Source organism: Bos indicus x Bos taurus, chromosome 4, assembly GCF_003369695.1.
Source record: "Bos indicus x Bos taurus breed Angus x Brahman F1 hybrid chromosome 4, Bos_hybrid_MaternalHap_v2.0, whole genome shotgun sequence".
Taxonomy (NCBI): domain Eukaryota; kingdom Metazoa; phylum Chordata; class Mammalia; order Artiodactyla; family Bovidae; genus Bos; species Bos indicus x Bos taurus.
The window spans coordinates 95,661,086-95,684,895 of record NC_040079.1 but is presented as its reverse complement, the minus strand read 5'-3'; the positions used below and the strand labels follow the sequence as shown (position 1 = coordinate 95,684,895).

At 37.1% G+C, this 23,810-nt stretch overlaps 1 protein-coding gene across 1 annotated transcript in view; it reads right to left on the bottom strand.

Moving 5' to 3' along the window:
- Positions 1-23,810, bottom strand: part of MEOX2 (mesenchyme homeobox 2) — a 76,014-nt gene that overhangs the window by 18,913 nt on the left and 33,291 nt on the right. The window contains exon 2 of the mRNA XM_027540020.1: positions 1,685-1,857. Within this exon, the coding sequence (XP_027395821.1) occupies positions 1,685-1,857 (173 nt within the window). The remainder of the gene's footprint in view (positions 1-1,684; positions 1,858-23,810) is intronic.

Genomic DNA, 23,810 nt, shown 5'->3' with positions numbered 1-23,810 from the left:
AATGCCAAAGAATGTTCAAAATACTGCACAATTGCATTCATCTCACACCTTAGCAAACTAATGCTCAAAATTCTCCAAGCTAGGCTTCAACAGTACATGAACCAAGAACTTCCAGATGTTCAAGATGGATTTTAAAAAGGCAGAGGAACCAGAGATCAAATTGCCAACACCCATTAGATCAAATTCCAGAAAAACATCCATTTCTAGTATATTGACTAAAAATACCTGAATATATATATAAATACCTGAAAAATACCACCCTGACCAAAGCCTTAGTGTGGCTCACAAAAAACTGGAAAATTCTTCAAGAGATAGGACTACCAGACCCTGCTTCCTGAGAAATCTGTATGCAGGTCAAGAAACAACAGTAAGAACCGGGCATGGAACAGCAGACTGGTTCCAAATTGGGAAAGGAGTACGTCAAGACTGTATATTATCACCTTGCTTATTTAACTTCTATGCAGAGAGTACATCATAAATTCTGGGCTGTATGAAGCACAAGCTGGAATCAAGATGGTCAGGAGAAATATCAAAACCCCAGATATGCAGATGACACCACCCTTATAGCAGAAAGTGAGAAGTAACTAAAGAACCTCTTGATGAAAGTGAAAGAGGAGAGTGAAAAAGGTGACTTAAAACTCAAACATTCAAAAATCAAAGATCATAGTACCCAGTCCCATCACTTTATGGCAAATGGATGGGGAAACAATGCAAACAGTGAGAGACTTTATCTTCTTGGGCTCCAAAATCACTGCAGATGGTGACTGCAGCTATGGAATTAAAAGACGCTGGCTCCTTGGAAGAAAAGCTATGATCAACCTAGACAGCATATTAAAGAAGCAGAGACATTACTTTGCCAACAAAGGTCCGCATAGTCAAAGCTATGGTTTTTCCAGTACTCCTGTATGGATGTTAGAGTTGTATCATAAACAAAGCTGAGCAATGAAGAACTGATGCTTTTGAACTGTGGTGCTGGAGAAGACCAGAGAAGGCAATGGCACCCCACTCCAGTACTCTTGCCTGGAAAATCCCATGGATGGAAGAGCCTGGTGGGCTGCAGTCCATGGGGTAGCTAAGAGTCAGACATGACTGAGTGACTTCATTTTCACTTTCATGCATTGGAGAATGAAATGGCAACCCACTCCAGTGTTCTTGCATGGAGAATCCCAGGGACAGGGGAGCCTGGTGGGCTGCCGTCTATGGGGTCGCACAGAGTCGGACACGACTGAAACAACTTAGCAGCAGCAGCAGTTGGAGAAGACTCTTGAGAGTCCCCTTGGTCTGCGAGGAGATCAAACTAGTCAATCCTAAAAGAAATCAGTCCTGAATATTCATTGGAAGGACTGAGGCTGAAGCTGAAATTCCAATACTTTGGCCACCTGATGGAAGAACTGACTCATTTGAAAAGACCCTGAAGTTGGGAAAGACTGAAGGCAGGAGGAAAAAGGGACAAGAGAGGATGGGATGGTTGAATGGCATCACCGACTGGGTGGACATGAGTTTGAGTGAACTCCAGGAGTTGGTGATGGACAGGGAGGCCTGGCATGCTGCAGTCCATGGAGTCACAAAGAGTCTTATACTACTGAGCGACTGAACTGAACTGATCTAGATATTTTTTAAATGGTGAGAGAAGATTGTTGATCCAAAGCAGTTAAAAATATACAATGACAATGTCCAACATTACCTGTCTTTCAGTGAGATCCAGATTCACTGCTATCTCATATCGCCTCAGTCTGGTCAGATAATTATGATGGGCAAATTCTGCTTCAAGTTCTCTGATTTGCTCTTTGGTAAAAGCTGTCCTTTCCTTTCTGGGTTTGCTGTTGACTTCTGACTTGTAATTTCCTTCCTGGGAGTCTGGGGAAAAAAAAGTAAAAGAGTTAGATTTAGTTCATTCACTCAAACACATTCAATCATTTCATTTATAACAGAAACATTTACTGATAACTACTTTTCCAGGTACTCTATTAAACACAGTAAAAATAGAGAGAAACCAAAGACAGTAAGATTTATCTTGACAGGGTGAGATAAATTGCATTTTTTTTCCAATGTGCCCTGAGGTGACTTACAGCCAAATTGGGGCTGTGTCTAGTTTTCTTCTTTTGGAATATCAATATAAACAAAAAAATTTAATTGTTCTTAATATGCTTCCCTGGTGGCACAGATGGTAAAGAATCTGCCTTCAGTGCAGAAAACACTGGTTCAGTCCCTAGGTTGGGAAGATCCACTGGAGAAGGGAATGGCAACCCACTCCAATACTTGCCTAGAGAATTCCAAGGACAGAGGAGCCTGGCAGGCCCCAGTCAATGGAGTTACAAAGAGTCAGACATGACTAAGTGACTAACACTTTCACTTAATATGCTATTATAATATTAGTAACAAGAAAAAACAAAGCCTCTCTATTAAACAAGTTTTTATCTAAAACTATTCAGATACAAGATTTCTTCTAATAAGTTTTTCAACATAAATTCTTGAGTTCTAAGTTTAATTGAACAGAGGGATCCTAAAAATAGTGGTGACTCAGTATGTGATTATTTGAGAAATTCAAATTTAGTGACTAGACCACAAAAGTCAGTTCAAGCTCGGACTAAGCATACATAAGTGTGTATATTTAAGTGTGTGTGTGTGTATGAGTGTGTCTGTGTGAATTTATTGCCTTTTAAATTTTTATTGAAGTGCAGTCTCCTTAAAGGCAATAACCATACTCTATTCTTGCATAATTCTTAGGGCAACGTGGAACCTATAAATAAAATTTTGCTCATTTAACTCAAAATATGAACATAATTTTAAATGATTTTTCACTATATATGAGATAAACATAGGATGCATAACATCTAACATAGCTAGCCAAACACAACATCTTATAATGTCCTATAAAAATAACTTACAGTATATCATGGCATTTTTTTTCCTAAGAGTTCAAGACATAATTAATGTAGACTGTTTTCTTTATCAGACTTCCCCTGTGGCTCAGCAGTAAAGAATCTTTCTGTAATGCAGAAGATGGGGGTTCGATCCTTGGGTCAGAAAGATCCCTTGGAGAAGGAGCAACCCACTCCAGTATTCTTGCCTGGGAAACCCCAAGGTCAGAAAAGCCTGGAAGGCTACAATTCATGGGGTTGCAAAAGAGCTGAACATGACCAAGTGACTAAACAACAAAATCAAATCTTACGTGTCCGTATAATATCCCTGAGATGTAAGTTAGAAGACATTCTTAATATTCATGCATATCTATAGTGAAAAAAATTCTACATAACCAAGTAATATTTAATCATACCAGCTCTAATAATTCATGTCAAGTTTATCCTCAGTGAAATATAAACATAATCAAGATAAAGCAGCATGTCTGTATACTCTCGAAAATTCAGTTTTCTAGTTATTTTTGAGCATCTACATATAAATAGTAATGCCTTAATCACATGGGGATATAATGAACTCTTCTATGAAGCCAAATGAGATAAATGATATAGAAAAAATAATGGCTCAATCATATTAACATCAGATTACCTAAAAAGGGACATTTTTTTTTTAAATTGACAATGTAGTAAGGTAAAGCTTTACGATTTCCTAAAGGAAATCAGTCCTGAATATTCATTGGAAGGACTGATGCTGAAGCTGAAACTCCAATACTTTGGCCACCTAATGCGAAGAACTGACTCACTGGAAAAAACCCTGATCCTGGGAAAGAATTAAAGCAAGAGAAGGAGACAACAGAGGATGAGGTGGTTGGATGGCATCACGGACTCAATGGACATAATTTGAGTAAACTTCGGAAGTTGGTGACAGACAGGAAGGCCTCGCATGCTGCAGTCCATGGGGTCGCAAAGAATCGGACAGGACTGAGTGACTGATCTGAACAGCTTTATGAAGGGTCTTTTGAAACAATATTTGCTTCTTCATCTAATGATACTTAAATATGCTATGTGCAAAGATGTTGGGTTTTTTTAGTGCCCTTTTCCTGTCTGGCTGAGGGAAGTCTAACTGAAGTAAAGAGGGGCCTGCGTAATGGAAATCCACTAGACAAGGTGCCCTAAGCTAAACAGTTTCGATTTGACTCTTACCAGAATCAAAGCTGGCCAAATGCAAAGTTTTCTAGGTCTAAGTAGCAGCCCTGGGTCGAAAAGATCCCCTGGAAAAGGAAATGGCAACCCACTCCAATATTCTTGCCTGGAAAATTCCATGGACAGAGGGGCCTGGCAGGCTACAGTCCACGGGGTCGCAAAGAGTCTGATATGACTGAGCGACTAACACACACACACAAGTAAGCAGCAGTGGCGACAGGTTCACATCAAAACTTTGGCATGCAGGGCCGTTACTTTTTCTCTGCGGGATCATGGGCGTGTTTCACTGAATGGTACGGTGGCGCTGTCGGAAATTCTTCGGACTCATAGATCGCATTTCCGGGCTTGTCACGTAATCCTGTATTGACTGGCTCCCTACCTTAGCAGGGCAGGCAGGCTTCATCCGGTGTGAAAAGTGGTTTGCGATATGTCAGACACAGGCCGACTGTATTTTACTGTAAGCCACTGGGACCGGATCAGTCAGTTATTACGTGACGTGTGAGCTCTCAGGTCGGATGTGTTTACACAATGCCAATTTACCTGCCTCTAAGTGGAACCTGCTGTCCATTATCCACGCTTTTAGCTACAGATTTGCAAACTTCCACATCTTCCGTGCATTTTGCTAGTCTGGTAACGTGTGAACAAAACTTTCCGATGATTGCTTTCTTTTTTTTCCCCTTAACTTTTCCATGGGCTGTTCTGGCAGAGGCAAACTCAGTCACAGCCCAGAATATTCAGATAGGTCCCTCTCACAAGGATGCATGTTCTCACGTGAATCAAAAGTATTTTCGCCAATTTGGAGCCACATTCAGTTTGAAATCTGTGGTTAATTATTCTTTATGAGGGGACAATGCTTTACTCCCCTCAGTAATGTAAGTCTGGAAACTGACAGCAAAGCCAGAGCATTTTTTCTCATGAGCAATTCAATTTGAATGATTCATGGTTAACACATTCCCTTATATAAGCATGAATGAACAAACTCACATTGAGGAAAGCCTATTAAGTGGTGTTTATTTTTGAAACCAATTTCTTTTACTTCCTCAGTATTCAACAGTTCTTCAAAAATACCACAGACACACACAAACATAAAAAACTTGGGCCAGTCCTTGGAAGAAGGGTTACATGCAGTGTATCTATCTATATGCATGCCCCCTGAAACTAGAAATATATAAGAAGATGGTTTATACATCCAATGACTGAATTTGAACAAAAGTCTGGCTATAATTCAACATTTATATCCAAAAGCAACTTAACCAAGTGCCTGAATTCCAAACCTAAGTAGCTCACAAAGTGATATCCAATGACTAAAACCATGTGAATTGTGCAGTTACATTTATAATGATCACCCAGGAATAATTACATTGTAATTTACATGACAAAGAGTGGGTATGTGCATCTTGACTTCATTATCTAAAAGAGGCTGTCAGTGCAATTTAAGTAGAGTAGCACCAATGTCAATGTATTCTGTGGGCACTTACACCCTTGGATCTATGATTCTGTTGTGGTTTTTACCCATGATGCTCACACTTTTTCCTTCCTATTAAAAACATGCTCCTTGGGACTGCATTTCTGGACTTCTACGATCTTGGATTTCAAACATCTTTTTGGATTTTTCTTGCCTGCACTTTCCAAAGTCCATCATTTACTGACCCTTAAGCTCCTTCTACCTTCACCTGACTAACTCTTCTTTGGTGGAAAATGGGTGGGAGCCTTGGATGAGGCTTTTGGCAAATGGCACATTAGCTTCCATCTGTTTCCCAGCTGTTTCAACCGAGGCAAAACTCCCTCCGTTTTCTTCAGCCTCCCATATCCTACGCCAAATGGTAGGTGTTGAGGGAGGGGAGTCTGGAAACTGCCTTCCTTTCTTCCCTACAACCACAAACAAAATGTCACCATCTGTACAGTACATTGCAATGTAAAATATCACAATTGTTATTTCTCGTCTCAGATACTTTAATGCACATGTGGGTGCACTCTCACACTCCCTCGTCGCTTGGAGGAAATGTTGACTTATGTGTTCAGGTAGAGCTGGCAGTCCCAGTTCTCTAACCTTTTGCTCCCTGGGACTATGCTAATGGAAGGAGTCTGCAATACTTCCGTGGAGGATAAAAATTGCCCTCCAAGGATCATTTCTGTCTAGCATTTAGAACTTCTCCACATGTGACTTTTTATTTCCCCTAGTGCAAGAGGATGCCAAAAGATAATAATGTTTTATGGAAGACAAGTAATGTAAGGGCTTGGTCTGTTCACTAGTGGCACAGAATACCTCTTAGCAAAAGAGAAATAATAAAGTCTGATTGAGTATATTTTTGGCTACCCTGAGTAAACTTATTAACTCGTTTAAATGAAGAACATAATTTACCAGTGTCTGTAAAAACATCAAAATGTAAAGGAATGCTCTTATAGCTCAGACTAAAATGAATACTTCTTTCATATTCTGAAGAAAGAATGAATGCTAAGCCACAGTCTATAGTTCTTTGCAACTTTTTGTATTAATGTTTTGTAGGCTATTCAAAATGAGAGATGCTCTGCTATTAACAAAGCTCCACAAATAGCAGATATTGGAAGCTAATAATTACATTTACAGAGGCATAGGAATTGTGGATAGAGGTAGGGAACTTTATAGAATAATCCTATTGATGCTAGTAATTTTCACATTTAAACGGGAAATCGCCTGTCTTATGAGAAACACTTCCAACTTGCTACTTAAGATTTTTAATGAGTGGGCATTTCAAACTTTCCAGGGTTTTTTTTTTTCAGAGTAAACGATCTTCCCCAGGGGTTTTTTAATCCTCTAGCTGATCCACTCTCCAGATCTGAGAACCACAGCCATACTAAGCTTCTATTACTAATGAATGTGTCTCTTATACATTGAAGTGTGTAAGTGAAAAAAAAAAGGAGGGGGAGTTGAGAATTGCTGTGGTAAATCTAGAATAGAAATTAGCATTGAAACTATCCACTATTTCTTACAGCATTGATATGAAAAATCTATAGCCATTATAACATTTTCTCTTTACTTATAAAGAAGTGAAAGTGAAAGTCACGTAGTTGTGTCGAACTCTTTATAACCCCATGAACTGTATAGTCCAAGGAATTCTCCAGGCCCAAATACTGGAGTCGGTAGCCTTTCCCTTCTCCAGGGGATCTTCTCAACCCAGGGATGGAACCCAGGTCTCCTGCATTGTAAGTGGATTCTTTACCAAGCCTAATTATCAAAGATTAAAAAAAAAGAAATTTTTATTTTTAGTAACAGTTTAGTATTGATAATAGTAATAGTTGTATTTAACATGCAAAAGTCATCCTATGGGCTGGACCAGTGATTATCAACTGGTGGATACACTCTTTCATCATCTAGTCTCCCTGCTCATTGCTTCCTTGATTATTCATGTGATTGTCTAGTTATGCTTTCAGGAATGAAATAAGTCAGATAAATCTCACATTATGAAACAGAAGATATATTTATTTTTCTAACATTTGTGTTGCCAATTGTATGTTTTGAACAGATAATTTATAAAGAACATCCTATTTATTTCTGTTAAAGGCATTTAGGCTCTTATTGCTGGGAGATAATTGAAAGATTAACCATGTATAGCTGAAACTTTTATGAAATAGAATAGTTACTATTATATTAGAATACATTTTAGTTTACAGATTTGACTTTTTTACAAAATATTTGGGCATGTTTTTTACAACTAATTCTGAAAGTGAGAAGAATCAAAATTCAGTATATATGACCATGTCAATATTTAGCAATAGCTACCCACATAAGCAAGTATTACAATTAGCAACATTACACAGTCATGCAAAATTACTTGATGTAATTCCATAAAGGGAAAGAATATGAAGACCTGAGATATTTTTTAAAATCTATACACTTTAGATTACATTTTAGAATGAGAGAAAAAGAGAGACTGATAATACCACAGAATTATTCTTAAATTGTTACCTATTTAATAACTAACTATGAATATGGATATAAATAATATGAAAACAAATATCTCAGAATTTCCTTAAAAATAGGTTATTTGGGTCTCTAAAGTCATCCATACCTTATATGTAGATGGTTTCTCACAGTAGGTAATAATCTTACCTTGGCATTGCATTGCATTCCTAGGATAAACTGGCAGATACTACAACTAAGTCCTTCTCTTTGCTTCCTTCCTCCTCTATAATTTTAAGTTAACAGCAGTTAAAGGAATTTTAGCCAATTTAAATCAGATATGGGCATTTGAACAGTCTTACTTCTAATCCATAAATACAGAATGCCTTTCCATTTATTTGTGTTTTCTTCAGTTTCTCTCGTCAATATCTTAAGTTTTTCATGTACAGGTCTTTCACCTTTTTGATTAAATTTATTCTTAAATATTTTATTCTTTTTGATATGATTGTAAATGAGATTGTTTTCTTGAGTTCTCTTTCTGATAACTTGTTACTAGTGTATATCACTGCTCTGTGGTAGCCTAAATGAGTGCCATGCTGTGCTAAGTCGCTTTAGTCATGTCCGATTCTTTGCGACCCCATGGACTGTAGCCCATCAGGCCCCTCTGTTCATGGGAATCTCCAGGCAAGAATACTGGAGTGGGTTGTTGTGCCCTTCTCCAGGGGATCTTCCCGACCCAGGGATCGAACCCACGTCTCCTGTGGCTCCCGCATTGTAGGTGGATTCTTTATTGCTGAGCCGCCTGGGAAGCCCAACCTAAATAAGAAGGAAATCCTAAAAAAGAGGGGATATATTTGCCATAGAGCAGAAACTAATACCGGAGAAGGCAATGGCACCCCACTCCAGTACTCTTGCCTGGAAAATCCCATGGATGGAGGAGCCTGCTAGGCTGCAGTCCATGGGGTCGCGAAGAGTCGGACACGACTAAGCGACTTCACCTTCACTTTTCACTTTCATGCATTGGAGAAGGAAATGGCAACCCACTCCAGTATTCTTGCCTAGAGAATCCCAGGGACGGGGGAGCCTGGTGGGCTGCCGTCTATGGGGTCGCACAGAGTCGGACACAACTGAAGCGACGCAGCAGCAGCAGCAGCAGAAACTAATACAACATTGTTAAGTAACTATACTCCAACAAAAATTAACTTAGAAATGCAACATATGTTTTGTGTATTAATTTTGTGTCCTGCAACTTCACTGAATTTATTTGTTAGTTCCAACAGTATTTTGGTAGAGTCCTTGGGGATTTTCCGTATACAGTATCAGGTCATCTGAAATAGTGACAGTTTTTAGTTCTTTAGGTTCCATGCAATACTTGGGGTATACTTAAAGTAAAATGCTATTCATTGTTTATCTGGATTTTAAATTAAACTGGGAGTCCTGTGCAATATCTGATAACACTAAAGTGGAGCTGGGGCTTGCTAGAGCATCTAGTGAGTAGAAGCCACGATTCTGCTAAACATCTTACAATGCCCAGGACAGCCATCACCACCCATTTATCTTGAATGGGTTCATATTTCTCTGCATATAAATACAGTAAGAATTATCCGGTCCAAAATGTCAGTAGTGCTGAGGGTGGGAATTATGAACTATGTGCAATCTGTTCCTTCACTTGGTATAACATTTAATCTCTTGGGTTTTAAATTTTAAAATCCTAACACTGACCTGGTACTTTTTTATAGAAATAAATTGAAGTTAATATTACTTGTCTTCATCTGCCATCAATTATGTGATAGACGTGTGCTTTGAAAAATTAGTTAATATAAAGCAATATTTAGTGGCACTTTCTCTTTTTTTTTTTTTTTAAGCTGAGGGTCATTCAAATTTTTATAACAGATGAAGGCCCCTTAGGGTTATCATGGAAATCACAATTTCCATGATTGTGATTTTAGCATGAAAATCAAAAATCCAGAAGAGATTCAAAATTAGGTGCTTAGCATTGGGAATATAAAGATGAATTAAGGCAAATATCTTACTGTTAAATTACCTAGAGTCTAGAATCCAGAGGCGCAAAGCAGACATGAAGATAAATAAAAAGCTCAATAATTTATAAGAGTTACTGCTATTAAAATATATTAAAGTCACTTGCCAAAAAATATACAGTGAATTGCCAAAAAAGGGGCTCGGAACAACAGCGTAAGTGCAAGCCCTTACACTCTTAGAAGATACAGACTTGTCTTCTATAATATAAAATAAACTTTATGGAAGTTCTGTTGTTGTACATCCAAGGGATTTATCAAACTGCTAGCAGAATTGGTGCTGAATTTTCTAGGCCCTCATTGCAAAAACTGTATGGTGCTGTCTAATATAGAAAGGGATCTCAGTGCTTTTTGCCCCATTGACAGATGTAAATTAGAGATGTCACAATTCTTCTGGCCACTGTCAAGTTACCTAGATTCCTGATTTCTGAAAAGCGTTTCTTTCCTTCCTCATCCTCTCAGGGACACAGTAACACCATGTAACTCCAAGTCATTTGCCGACATAAGAGCTGAATAGGAGGTGAATGGGGAGTGGATCTGGAGGTTTGCATCTGCTTCATGCCCTTGACTATTGCTTCCGTGTGTATTAAAATATAAATGTGAATGCCATTTTAATTGCTCACCCCCAATTACTAAATAAATGAGAACAATGCTGCTGCTGCTGCTAAGTCACTTCAGTCATGTCTGACTCTGTGCGACCCCGTGCACTGCAGCCCACCAGGCTCCTCCATCCATGAGAAAATCAGATCAGACCAGATTAGATCAGTCGCTCAGTCGTGTCCGACTCTTTGTGACCCCATGAGTCGCAGCACGCCAGGCCTCCCTGTCCATCACCAACTCCCGGAGTTCACTCAGACTCACATCCATCGAGTCAGTGATGCCATCCAGCCATCTCATCCTCTGTCGTCCCCTTCTCCTCCTGCCCCCAATCCCTCCCAGCATCAGAATCTTTTCCAATGAGTCAACTCTTCACATGAGGTGGCCAAAGTACTGGAGTTTCAGCTTTAGCATCATTCCTTCCAAAGAAACAATAGTTTACATCAAACATTTATATTCTAGTAGGGGAAATAAGGGTTTCCCTATTAGCTCAGACAGTAAAGAATCTGCCTGCTTGGGTTTGATCCCTGGGTTGGGAAGATCCCCTGGAGAAGGGAATGGCTACCCACTCCAGTATTCTTGTCTGGAGAATTCCATGGACAGAGGAGCCTTGCAGGCTACAAAGGAGTGACTTTCACTTTCCCTTTCAGAAGAAATAAATAGTGGCAGAATGTGGTAAGCATTGTATTTAAGAAATAAGATCATTTCTTGGGATCCCAGAGGAGCAGTGCACTTTTAAACTAATAAGATGGGGGAAAATATAATGGAAAGCTGTATGTTAAAAACTCTTCCCTAAGGCTTCCTGCACCCATGGAAGGTACAATGTTGATTCTTGTGAAAGCCATTGTTATCAAGTACAATCCAAGTAGGTGCATGAGCCTGATTCTGTTGCATTCCCTTGTTCTAGGATGTAGCTAGAAGCACAAAATTAATTCTGGGCTTCTGTAACTAAGCTTAGAAGTGTATAGCAAAACTGGAGAAAGTTAAATTTACCCTGAAGACATGTGCTGATTTTGTTTTTGTGTTAAATACCTGAATTTGGTGCATGCTAAGTCACTTCAGTTGTGTCTGACTCTTTGCGACCTCATGGACTGTAGCCCGCCAGGCTCCTCTGTCCTTGGAATTCTCCAGGCAAGAATCCTGGAGTGGGTGGCCATGCCCTCCTCCAGGGATGTTCCTGACTCAGGTATTTAACCCCTGTCTCTTGCATTTGCAAGTGGGCTCTTTACCACTAGCACCACCTGGAAAGCTCTTGAATTTGGTGTGAGAACTAAATTTGTATTAAATTTGACTCAAGATAAGTTGCATTATATTTCCATTTAGTGTGTCTTTGGATTCTTTTTAAATTTTTAGCAAAAATAGTGTATTTATTAAATATATTTAGAATTGTATAATATCAATCATATTAGTTTCATCAAAGTTTATAAGTTCTTTGATATTTCACCCTGTATTTATGTCATGAAGGAAGAACCATTTGATTGCACCTTACTATCAGAAAGGGCTACATAGTAAATAAATAATTTTAAAAGGCAAGGTAGTGAATTTAAAATCAAATCAACTGTTTACATCTCATTACTTAAAAACAAAGGGACTCCATTTAGAAGAAGTTGTAAGGTAAAACTGGATTCATATATTGATAGGCACAAAAGTAGGGAACTGAAATGAGTTATTGCTGAGATATCTATTTTATTTTTATTACATATATTTTTACTGAGGAAAATAGACTTATAATATTATAACAGTTTCAAATATACAACATAGTGATTCAGCATTTACATATATATAATGTGGAATGATTCTTACAATGATTCTAGTTATTTTCTGTAATCGCACAATTTTAATACAATATTATTGACTTTATTCCCATATTTTACATCCCCAGGACTTGTTTATTTTATCACCAGAAGTTTGTACTTGTTGATCTCCTTCACCCATTCCATGGCCCCCAGGCCTGTAACTTCCCTCTGGCAAACACCAATATGTTCTCTGTATCTTTGAGATGACATATTATAAATGCAAGTTAGGCAACTCTCTCTTGGAATGACCAACTTGAATCAGAAGTTACTGTAAATGCGTTATATATAAACAATACGACCCTTATATCACAGCCAAGCCTTATCTCCTCCCAGCCAATGACTAGACTGCTCATGAAGTGTTTTTCTTAATCCCATGTTTCAATGATACATTAAAGCCCATAAGAGCTATGATAAATTCATTATTTTAGTAAATACATATCATTAAATTAATGAAGTTGGCTTAATTAATAAACCTTGATTTAAAATGCATGAATTTTAGAACTTGAACAGATTCCCACAAATCTTTTAGTTCCACCTGCTGTAGTTAAGGAGGAGAAATAAAAAGACTCAGAATGACTAAACATGCTCATCAGAGATCACATACTATTAGGTGATGTTTTTACAGCTCAAGCGTCATTCAGCTATAGAAAGAGACATGAAAGCATTCTTTCAGATCCCTAAATACCCTTACCTATTGCATGGCCTCTTCACAAGAACAAGGATTCAAGAAACATCATTATTTAATTGTGGTATTAAATATAGCTACCCCTTCCCAGGTGGCACTAGTGGTAAAGACTCTGCCTATCAGTGTAGGAGATGTAACAGACACGGGTTTGATCCCTGAGTTGGGAAGATCCCCTGGAGAAGGACAAGGCACTCCAGTACTCTTGCCTGGAGGATCCCATGGACAGAGAAGCCTGGTGGCCTACAGTCTATACAGTCACAAAGAGTCAAACGCGACTGAACCACTGAATTGACTTAGAACAAATATGACTGTGAAAACTACACAGAATATTTATGATCCAAGATGCCAAATAAGCAGATGTTAAGAGCACAGTTTCTGCCATTTGTCTGCTTATTCAACCATGAACTTGCCTTTTCCTCATATTTAACACAGGATTAAAGTGAACAGGATTAAATTAAGTAAATCGTTTAGCACCGTAACTGCATACTCTGGGCACTCAGTAATTAACTGCAAGCTCTAGCAATTATTAGTGGGGACTGGGCTCTAAGGACCTCAGCAACTGAAAATGATAGATTTGATAGAATTAGGAGTTAGACATTTTTTTCAAGCATATGAAAATTTAGTTCTAGAAACAAAAGTCTACCTAAAACCCAGGAAGTTTAGATTTTACACAGTAACTAGAAGAATTTTATTTTACATTGAAAAACGGACAAATCTTTAAAGGGATCTGTGTATTATTTTTGACTTGTCTACAAATGAAGCTGCAGGTTTAATTGTGATATTTCCAGTGAAACTGTCGAGGTGACACTTCACAAGGCCCAGTTGGATCACTGTATGAATTTTTGTCTCCTCTGAAGGTTAAAAACTGGAGTCAAATTGTGTGTGTGAGTGTGTGTGTGTGTGTGTGTATGTGTAACTGTGTGTGCTTCTTCTCCTGCAAAGAATCCTAGTAGCCAGGTATATAGTTTTAGGTAAAGACGAATCATTTTCTGCCTTGATATCTGAGTACATAAAATGTTTAACTAACATTCTTAAATGGGTTAAAAAATAAGATTATAAGTGTTTACTGAACAACATTATGAACCCATTATATTGTCTACTCACAACTTTCTTCATATAGAAAGTTTGAGAAGTAAATCACATAGGTATTTTTTAACCACAATAGTAATTGTAGAAATAATTATATGGGAATATTAATAGCAAATGACTTATAAATTGATTTTGCTTTAATTTCCAAGTATAAAAAACATATAAAATATTAAGTAATAGATAACAGTAATAAAATTAAAAAGATTGGAAAATCCCAATCAACTCAGGCTTCTAGCCCAGGCACCAAGCAGCAGTTGGTTTCCTTCTGATTGATGCTGGTAGTGTTCAATGCTTTGTGATCTATTTCTCTACTGCAGCTGTCTTGGCAAGAAGGCAACCCATCTCAGGGTAACCAATCTGTATTAAGTCAATTTGTGACTGCTTTCATAAAGGAATTTTCACAATTGGGAGAAGGCTAAGAATTTAGGACTTACATTCAAGGAATATTACTTATATACTCTTAACAGGCAGAATTCTGTTTACACTAGAGTAGTACATGCTTTCTAAAAAAATAAAAAACACAATAAAATCAGTGCTCTATGATTAAATCAACTTGTGATTTAATAATTTTCCAAAATATAATGAAAAATTCTGACGCGAGTATGTTTGAGCATAATAATATTAAAAAGACAAAAGAAGTGCTGCTGATGATTCCTAACGTATACAAGTCATATATCATCATCTTTCTCCCCATAATTATTACCAGTATTCACTACCTAATATGTATTTTGAGCTGGGAAAACCTGAAATGAAATTTACTTTGAAAAAAATCTGAAACATGAGCTCTAACCAAAAAGATGAAATAATTTAAAAGAACTTTTGATGGTAACATGTTAAGAACTACTGGGTTATGCAATAAAGAATATGTACACAAAGCTGGTTGCTGACAGATACCAGTGAAACCAGAATAGCTGCAATGAATAAGAAAAAAAGATGAGAGTCCATTTACTATTTAAATGTTATTCTGAGAGATGAAGGAAGAGACTGACATCAGAGACACTGATTTACAGAGTTACACATTTTGGACAAAAGAAGGCAGGAATGATGGTCAGGTCTGGGATCTGCTGGTTTGTAGAGAAAGGAGTATTAGAAATTAACAATTTTGTTGAACTCTGAAGCTCAATAATAAAGTGGCATTTGCATACCAATTTATGCTATAATCCATCTCTGAATCAGGCATCCATAGCCAAATACTATATGCTGAGAGTGTGCTTTGTTAGACACAAACATGAATAGTTCATTATGTAATGTGCTAGGACATAGAACAATATGACATAGTGCTTATCCTGAGGTAGATTACAGTCAAGTTGTGGATGAAAGCTGCTTAAGATACATCCGCAGGTAATTAAAAGTAATCATTTTGGGTATACTATCATGGCAGTTTGATGTTCGCTGTCAAAAGCTGATATTTTAGAAGGCATAATCTGTGCTTTTGTTAAGAGAAACTTATGAGAAATATCTGGATAATATTATTATTTGTGCATTTCATAGGGGGGAGCAATTTTAGAAAGATACATATGTATACTTGCATATTAACTTGTGATAAACATCTAACCATGAAGCCTTCCTTTATTCCCACATGTGGCATAAAACATTTTGTCAATTAAGAATTGCTAACTATATAAGGAGCTTCTAAAATTTTACTTTGTGTATGTGCGTGTATGCTCAGTCTCATCTGATCCTTTGTGACCCTTTGGACCGTAGCCTGCCAGAATTCTCTGTCCAGGGGATTTTTCCAGCAAGAAATACTGGAGTGGGTTGCTATTTCCCTGTCCAGGGGATCTTCCTGACATAGGGATCAAACTTTCGTCTCCTGTGTCTCCTACATTGCAGGCAGAATTTTTTTAACCAGCTGAGCCATTGGGGAAGCCCCAAAATACTTTTTAGAAGCCTTAAATGAAATTACATTTATATAGAAACTTAAGAACTTAAATGCAATTATTGTCTATGCATTCAGAACACTTTCAAGACCAACTTGAAGGTAACACAGTTAGGATTTCACTAGGAAATTCACACTTCACTGAAGTCTGAAAAATAAAAATGATCATAATTACTTTTTATATTAGATTTGCAAACTCTTCTACACTTATTTTGAATGTCTACCAAGACAGCATATAAATGATATTTTTGTCTGTGACAAAGCTTTCATCTGGGTCCTGCGGACAATTCATGGCTTGTAATTTTACATTGAGTTAAAGCATTCTGTCAAAACTCAGAATTTAATAATTTTTTCACATGTCACAGAGCAGAGCTCATAATTTTTGAAATGAAAGTTGGCTATTAAATAGCATTCAGTATTTCACTACTATGTGGAGGGAAAGGGTTTGAAGTATAAGCATGTTTGTTGTACTTAATACTTGTGGGTCAACACCTGTGTTGTACAAAAGGAGTATAAAATTTACTCCTAAAATGTAATCTTCCAACACCCACAAACATATAAAATGTATCCTCTGCTTTCTTGCAATAATTTTCAATCAGGGGAAAAAACTCTTAATAGTATACATTTTAAAAACTTTTGGATTGATTAAACAGAATTGTGATTATAATTAAAGCTATATACATTTTACAGTTTTACATATTATTTACAAATGTTATATATTTAGAAAGGAAGAATGACGGAGAGAAAGTAGCAGGAGCTTTGAAGCCAGCCAGTCTGAGTTAGAAATCCACTATAGCTACTTACAACCTGTGTGGTCTTAAGTCTTTTGAAATTCAGAGTCCCCATTTACAGAATTCACATATGATTGCTATACAGAGGAAAATGAGCAAATTTACAGTGTGTATATCTGAATGTATTATGGATTCAATAATATACACCTATTATTAATAACATTATTAAACTTAAAATGTATCATGAGTAAGATTTAAGTAATTGAAATTTTTACTAAATCACATTTATTAGTCTTTTAATTTTATTTGAATCACTTAGCTGTCACTTCCCACCTAACTTTTAGTTAAATACATCTTGATTTGTTTTTTAAAAATGATATTGATTTCAAAAGGAGGCAATTATATTTTCTAGCGCTTTCAACCAGCACACATTTTAAATGACTCAGCTGTGCTCATAATTTCTTTGGCCAATCAACAAGGTTTAATTATGTTTCCTTTTTAAAAATAAATGGGTTTTGCAAGTCTGTATGATTTTATTTCTTTCATATTTTGTTTTTACAGTTTTGCTACTAAAAACTGTAGTCAAAATTAAAGCATACATTTTTCCTGAGTGTAATTAAATGCCATTGTCTTTTATTTTCAAAGTGGTGGTGGTTTAGTCACTAAGTCATGTCTGACTCTTGTGATCCCGTGGACCTGTCAAGCTCCTCTGTCCATGGGATTCTCCGGGCAGGAATACTGGAGTGGATTGCCATTTCCTTCTCCAGGGGATCTTCCCCACCCAGGAATCAAACCCAGGTCCCCTGCATTGCAGGCAGATCATTTACCAACTGAGCTATGAGGGAAGACCTCATATTTTCAAAGTAAGCCCCCCAAAAAGTGTATATATGTTTGTATGTGTGCATGCATATATATTTATACTCTAGATATTTAAACTATTTTGTTTTATTTAGTCATCATTGGCCACATATGCAAATTTTGGCAGATATATAAAGCACGTCTAGATTTTCAAATTTTCAATTACTTATGCAATATTTGAATCCTCTTTTTGAATGACTGCAAATGAATTTTATCCAATTTGCACTTTCATGTCGTGAATATTCTCACCATCGGGTGATATCAACTAGCTCTCAAACTTCTTGAAAACTTAACATTGCCTTTCTAGAGCTACTACTAACTGGCTCTCTAGCACACTGTTGTCACACCTTACTATTCCATAAAGCTAGATTCTGGTATTTAGAAGCTATCATAGGAGCATGGATAACCATCTATAGTTAGAACCTTCTAGAAAAGAAAGATTAGGCTTATCTATTCTTAGACTAATCTAACATAATTCTTCTGGCTATGTTGATCTGGCAATTCACCAAGACAGGTAAATCACAAAGGCTATGCTCATGTCACTGTGACAGAGAAAGAGCTAGAAGTTGCTACACATTTTTCATCCTGTGCAATATACAGTGAGCTGCTGCTAATCATAGATTATTGAGGTATGCAGCAATGACCACCACATCTGAGTCTTTTGTTGTTTAAATGAAACAATAGCTGTGCCAAATCTAAAGCATAGAATGAAAGATGTCAAGAAGAAAAAGACCACCTTCAACACCTGAGTAATGGAAACTAAAAGCACAGACAACCAAAAGTACTGGAAACTAAAAAACCTCCAAATTTCCCGCCATTGCAAGAATAATTTCATTTTAAGATGGATATTGATATTTCCTCTTGAAGATATTTCCACACTGAAATTACTTAAGCAACTTGTGACCTCAAACAAAGAAAAATATAAACAATTGTTTGGAAGACAATGGAGTACCTAAAATGTCAGGACTGTCAAGAAAGAAAGAAAAAAACACATTTCTTAACTGCTTTCTTGGTTATCATGCTATTTTAAGTAGCAGAAAATGTAAGTAAACCATACAGTGTACCTAGTTTCTAGAAAGAGTTGGCTTACAAATAGCAAACAGAAGGAAAGTACAAGCTTTGCAGCATTCTGAGAAATAGGTATGTGTATTTCTGTGTCCTGTGCATTCTGTTTCACATATATTAAGTGTGTGCTTATGGGTACGTACTTGCGGCAGTACTAAGGGAAAATTTTCCTACTCTTAAGCTTATATTTAATTACAACATCAAATTATACTCATTCCATAATGACTGCTTTTTACAAAAAATACTGTACATTAAAAAGAATGTGCTTATAATTAAGCTCCATGTAAGTAGCCACACAATAAATGTCAATTAATCTACACTGAAACACCAAGTTTTCTGGCAACAGCTTTGGAAATGGAAATGGCAGTACATTTGATGTGAAAATCTCCGTGGTGTGAAAGAAACCCTGTTCATTTATTTAATAGTTGTAATCCTTCAACTTACTGCCAGCTTCATAGATTAAATGAACACATGAGATAATATACATGAAGGTGCTTTATAAACATCCCCATAAATAAACAGAATGTTCTACCTGGGAAAAAATTTCTATAGCACTTTGAAAATATATTTTTACAATATAATTGTATTTTTTCCTCCCTAGACACTAAATAAAGTGATACTGGTTTTCTATTATTGTCTCATTCAAATACCTATACATTTCCTTCTGTCAACTCTGGAATACACTATTTCTCCACTGAAGAAGAGACTATCTTTGCAACACAGAAAAGTTTTCCACTTGAGTGTGAAGTATGTCAAACTCAGTAAAACCCATGATATGAAAGATCTAGGCTGTTAGAAATACTGTACTGAAGTGATTATAATTTAATTGCTCATTGTATTACAAACAGAGCTCCTAGTGTGCTTAATAAGCTATAAAGCAATGACTTATTAAAAGAAAATACTCCATGGAACCTCAGTTCAGTTCAGTCGTTCAGCCGTGTCTGACTCTTTGCAACCCCATGAATCGCAGCACGCCAGGCCTCCCTGTCCATCACCAACTCCCAGAGTTCACTCAAACTTACGTTCATCGAGTCGGTGATGCCATCCCGCCATCTCATCCTCTGTCGTCCCCTTTTCCTCCTGCCCCCAATCCCTCCCAGCATCAGAGTCTTTTCCAATGAGTCAACTCTTCCCATGAGGTGGCCAAAGTACTGGAGTTTCAGCTTTAGCATCATTCCTTCCAAAGAACACCCAGGGCTGATCTCCTTCAGAATGGACTGCCATGGAACCTAAGTTTTTTCTAATGAAAAGAGAATGCTCCGTAATTCATAATTACATTTAAACACCAATTTGAGAAAAGCATTAGCATTTTTCACTTAAATAAATCACACTGACCTAAAATTAACAACCAGATTGTCTGTCTGTCTGTCTGCTCAGTCATGTTCGAGTCTTTGAGTTCCCCTGGCCTGTAGCTGGCCAGGCTCCTCTGTCCATGGAATTTTCCAGGCAAGAACACTGAGTTGGTTGCCATTTCCTCATCCAGGGGATCTTCCCGACCCAGGGATAGAACCCACATCTCTTGTGTCTCCTGCATTGGCAGATTCTTTACCGCTGTGCCACCTGAGAAGCCCTAATATCCATATTAGTGGCTTAGTAAATGTTTTATTGACTCTGTATTGGTCTTCCTTTCTAGGATACTAATTGATTTTAATAAGTGTTTTCTCTTTATTAATAGCTCATTATCTTCAAGAAACTGTACTGAATATGATGTGTATATCTCCAAAGGTATTTGCCACACTAAATACAACTTACATGCAGTAATAACTACACATTCTCTGTATTTATATAGACAGGTATACACAACCAAGAAACAAATGTAACCAATATATTTATTATGTGGAACAAACCCTAGCTAAAGCTAAAATTGTCTAATGTTCATAAATAAGACTAATAGAAAAAGTTCTTATTTTAGGTATTACAATAGTTCTGTAAGAAGAAAGTTTTTATTAGCTTAAGTAAAGTTTCTGTTGAGAAAAATATACCATCATACAATTTCTTCAAACCTATGATAACTTGAATATACATGAAATGAGTTTTAGAAGAATAGTTTCATTGCCCATTTTTACCAATAATTCAGATTTGCCTCATGAACTCGTCATAACAGTGTCTTGCTGAGGCCTCTGTGCCTTCCACATTACAGTGGTAAGACATTTCCAGACATATGGCTCAAAGATATGTTTTAGTAAATGCTATCGCTAAGTTCAACAAGCACCAAGATTCTGCTTATTATGGAAAAGTCTACTTTGATGGTTCAATTTCTTTGTCTTCTCAGGTTACACTATTTCCTTTCCTCAGCAATTGTATGCATTAACATAGCAAAAGCGCAAGGATCATGATCTAGCTTCTAAAATGTAAAGGCAGGAAGCTCAATTTTATGGAACATGAAACTAAAGCTGCTGTGAACAGTCATTATATTCCAGTGGCAACTCTACAAGATTTAAACATTATAATTGCTTTTAATAGCGAAAAAGAGCTACAAACCATGGAAAGTTTATTATTGCTATTTTCCTGAAATGGCTAGAACGAAATTTCTCATTTTAAAAGATGACCATTAACAAAACAAGAGGACTTTTAAATTTTAGTTAACTGAAAAGAACAATCACTTTTGCGAGGATTAGTATGCCTACATTAGCTCATCTTCTTTCAAAGACTTGACTTCAGAACTTTCTTTTAGTTTTAAATTCCTCAATTTACAAATCATGTTTTGGAGGGTTCACAAGACAAACTCAAATAATGGAAACATAATAATCTCAGAAGAATTTCCTTTATCCATTCATTGAAGTGGGAAAATATGGCCTTGGAAATGTTGAATGTTAACATGTTGATCCTATCATGCTAGAGATACTCCCAAAGGATTCAAATCCATCCTTAGGACATGTGTTTTTTAATTAAGTTAATACATATTTGGAAAAAATATCAACTAGGCAAGCTTTGTCTTTCATATCTAAAAAGCCTTCAGGACTTAATGTAATACTTTCTTTTCTGAATTATCATTAGCAGCATAAATAATAAATGTTTACAAAGTACAGCTACTTTAAAAGTTGACTTAAATAGCATTATTTAATTAAATAACAAGACAATTAGGAACCATATAATGTAGTAGGGGATTTCTTTCTTTTCTTTAAAAATGTAACCGACTACACACAAAAAATAATTTGATGCCTGTGTAAATGAGGAAAAAAATAAAAGTAGGAAAGTGAAGATCACAGAAAATAAATGTGATCACACAGAAAATAAATGTGATCACACAGAAAATAAATGATAGATTTCCTTTGGAAGGTTTAAGATGGCGCTCTTTTGGAGGCTGTGTAATCACGGCTGTACTAGAGCGGGAAGGATAGCGGGCCAGAGAAGGAGATCTGTGTCCTTTATTGTTACCATTAAAGTCATACATAAAACTGTCTCCACATTCCATAAAAATGCCATGGTGCTTCAGGAAAAATACAGACCTGAGACAATAGTTTATTTTGGCTGGAACTAAAGTTCCAGAACTGAAGAGTTACTGCCAGAAATAGGAACCAGCTTTGAGAAAAATTTAACTGAACTAGGATGCTAAGAAAGTGCTGCAGCCTTAATACCCTAGTGCTTCAGGATATGAATCAAGGGTCCTTTGTTAAGAAGCTCGCAACATAATTAATCATTCAAAGGAAGTGAAGAGGTTTGAGGTTGCAGTCCAATTACCCAGGGAATTCCCTTTTCCTCTGGCACCCACTTGCTAGTACAACTATAAAATAGGAGCAGAAATGTCTCACTCTGGGAATGATTAATAAGAGCTGATTTACATGAAATCGAGTTGTTCTCTAGCTAAGCCTCAGCTGACCTGGGTTCTAGGGAGGCCCTCCGACAACTCCCTAAATAACCAAAGCAAGTCACCCTGTCTGGGCTTCCTCATCTCTGTTCCCCTTATCCTCTCCTCCCAAAACGAAGAATTCTCCAAAAGACTATGCTTCATCTGCTATCTTCCATTATGAATTTTCATATCTTAACAGTTCTCCATCTTCAAGCTGCCAATCACCATATAAATTCCACTCAATATTTATTGAGGATGTACTAAATGGTAAGTAATATATCATGTAACTTCATTAAGTTACTGAGCACCTAAGCACACACACACACACAGAGGAAGTATATGTCATATTTCATCTATAAATACCAAAATCAGACACTCAAAATGAATCAGTCACTTATTGTGTGTGTGTGTGTGTGTGTGTGTGTGTGTGTGTGTGTGTGTGTGTGTGTTGGGTGAAGATATTAAGAAAAGGGATATTTTTAAAAATTCAAAAACGATTCAAAACATCAAAGAACAGAGATACAAACACCCATGGTTAATCAAAGAAGAAAAAAAAATCACATGAAATTGAAGAATCATGAAAGTTTCATGAACAGATCATATTTATGCTAGTATTTTAAAATACAGCAGGGCTTCTACAGTGGGAGATGGCAGAAGACACCTTTCCAGGTAACAGGAAAATTAAGAGTAAAAAGTAAGGTTAGAGGCTGACCAGTGAGTACAAACTACAGGAAGTACCCAGAGTATACAGTACCTGTGGGCCAGATGACAAAATCACCCTCCAAAATAGGTTGAGGACATGTGGTGCCTTGAATGACAGGCCGAGTAAGTAATGTGTTTTTGAAAGAAAAAACAACAAAGAAAGTTCTATCCCAGTGGGAAAGAAGGGGATACAGCAGAAGTACAGGTGCCCAGCTTATGGGCTCACAGGACAAGGAAAGACAGAGCAGGGCACCACGCTGCCGACGAGCCATCTGGAACGCAGGGCAGGCTTTAGTTCAGCAGAGAGCCAGCTACGTCATGGAAAAGTAAAAGAAAAGGCTTTCAAACTGAGACAACACCATAGAGATTATGGGCTTCCCTGACAGCTCAGACAGTAAAGAATCTGCCTGCAGTGCGGGAGACCTGGTTTCGATCCCTGGGTTGGGAAGATCCCCTGGAGGAGGGCATGGCAACCCACTCCAGTAATCTTGCCTAGAGAATCCCATGGACAGAGGAGTCTGGCAGGCTACAGTCCATAGAGTTGCAAAGAGTGGGACACAACTGAAGCAACTTAGCAAGCACACAGGAGTCAACAGATTTCCTGTTAAGATCTTCAAAACTAAACTAGCTATCCTTTCTAA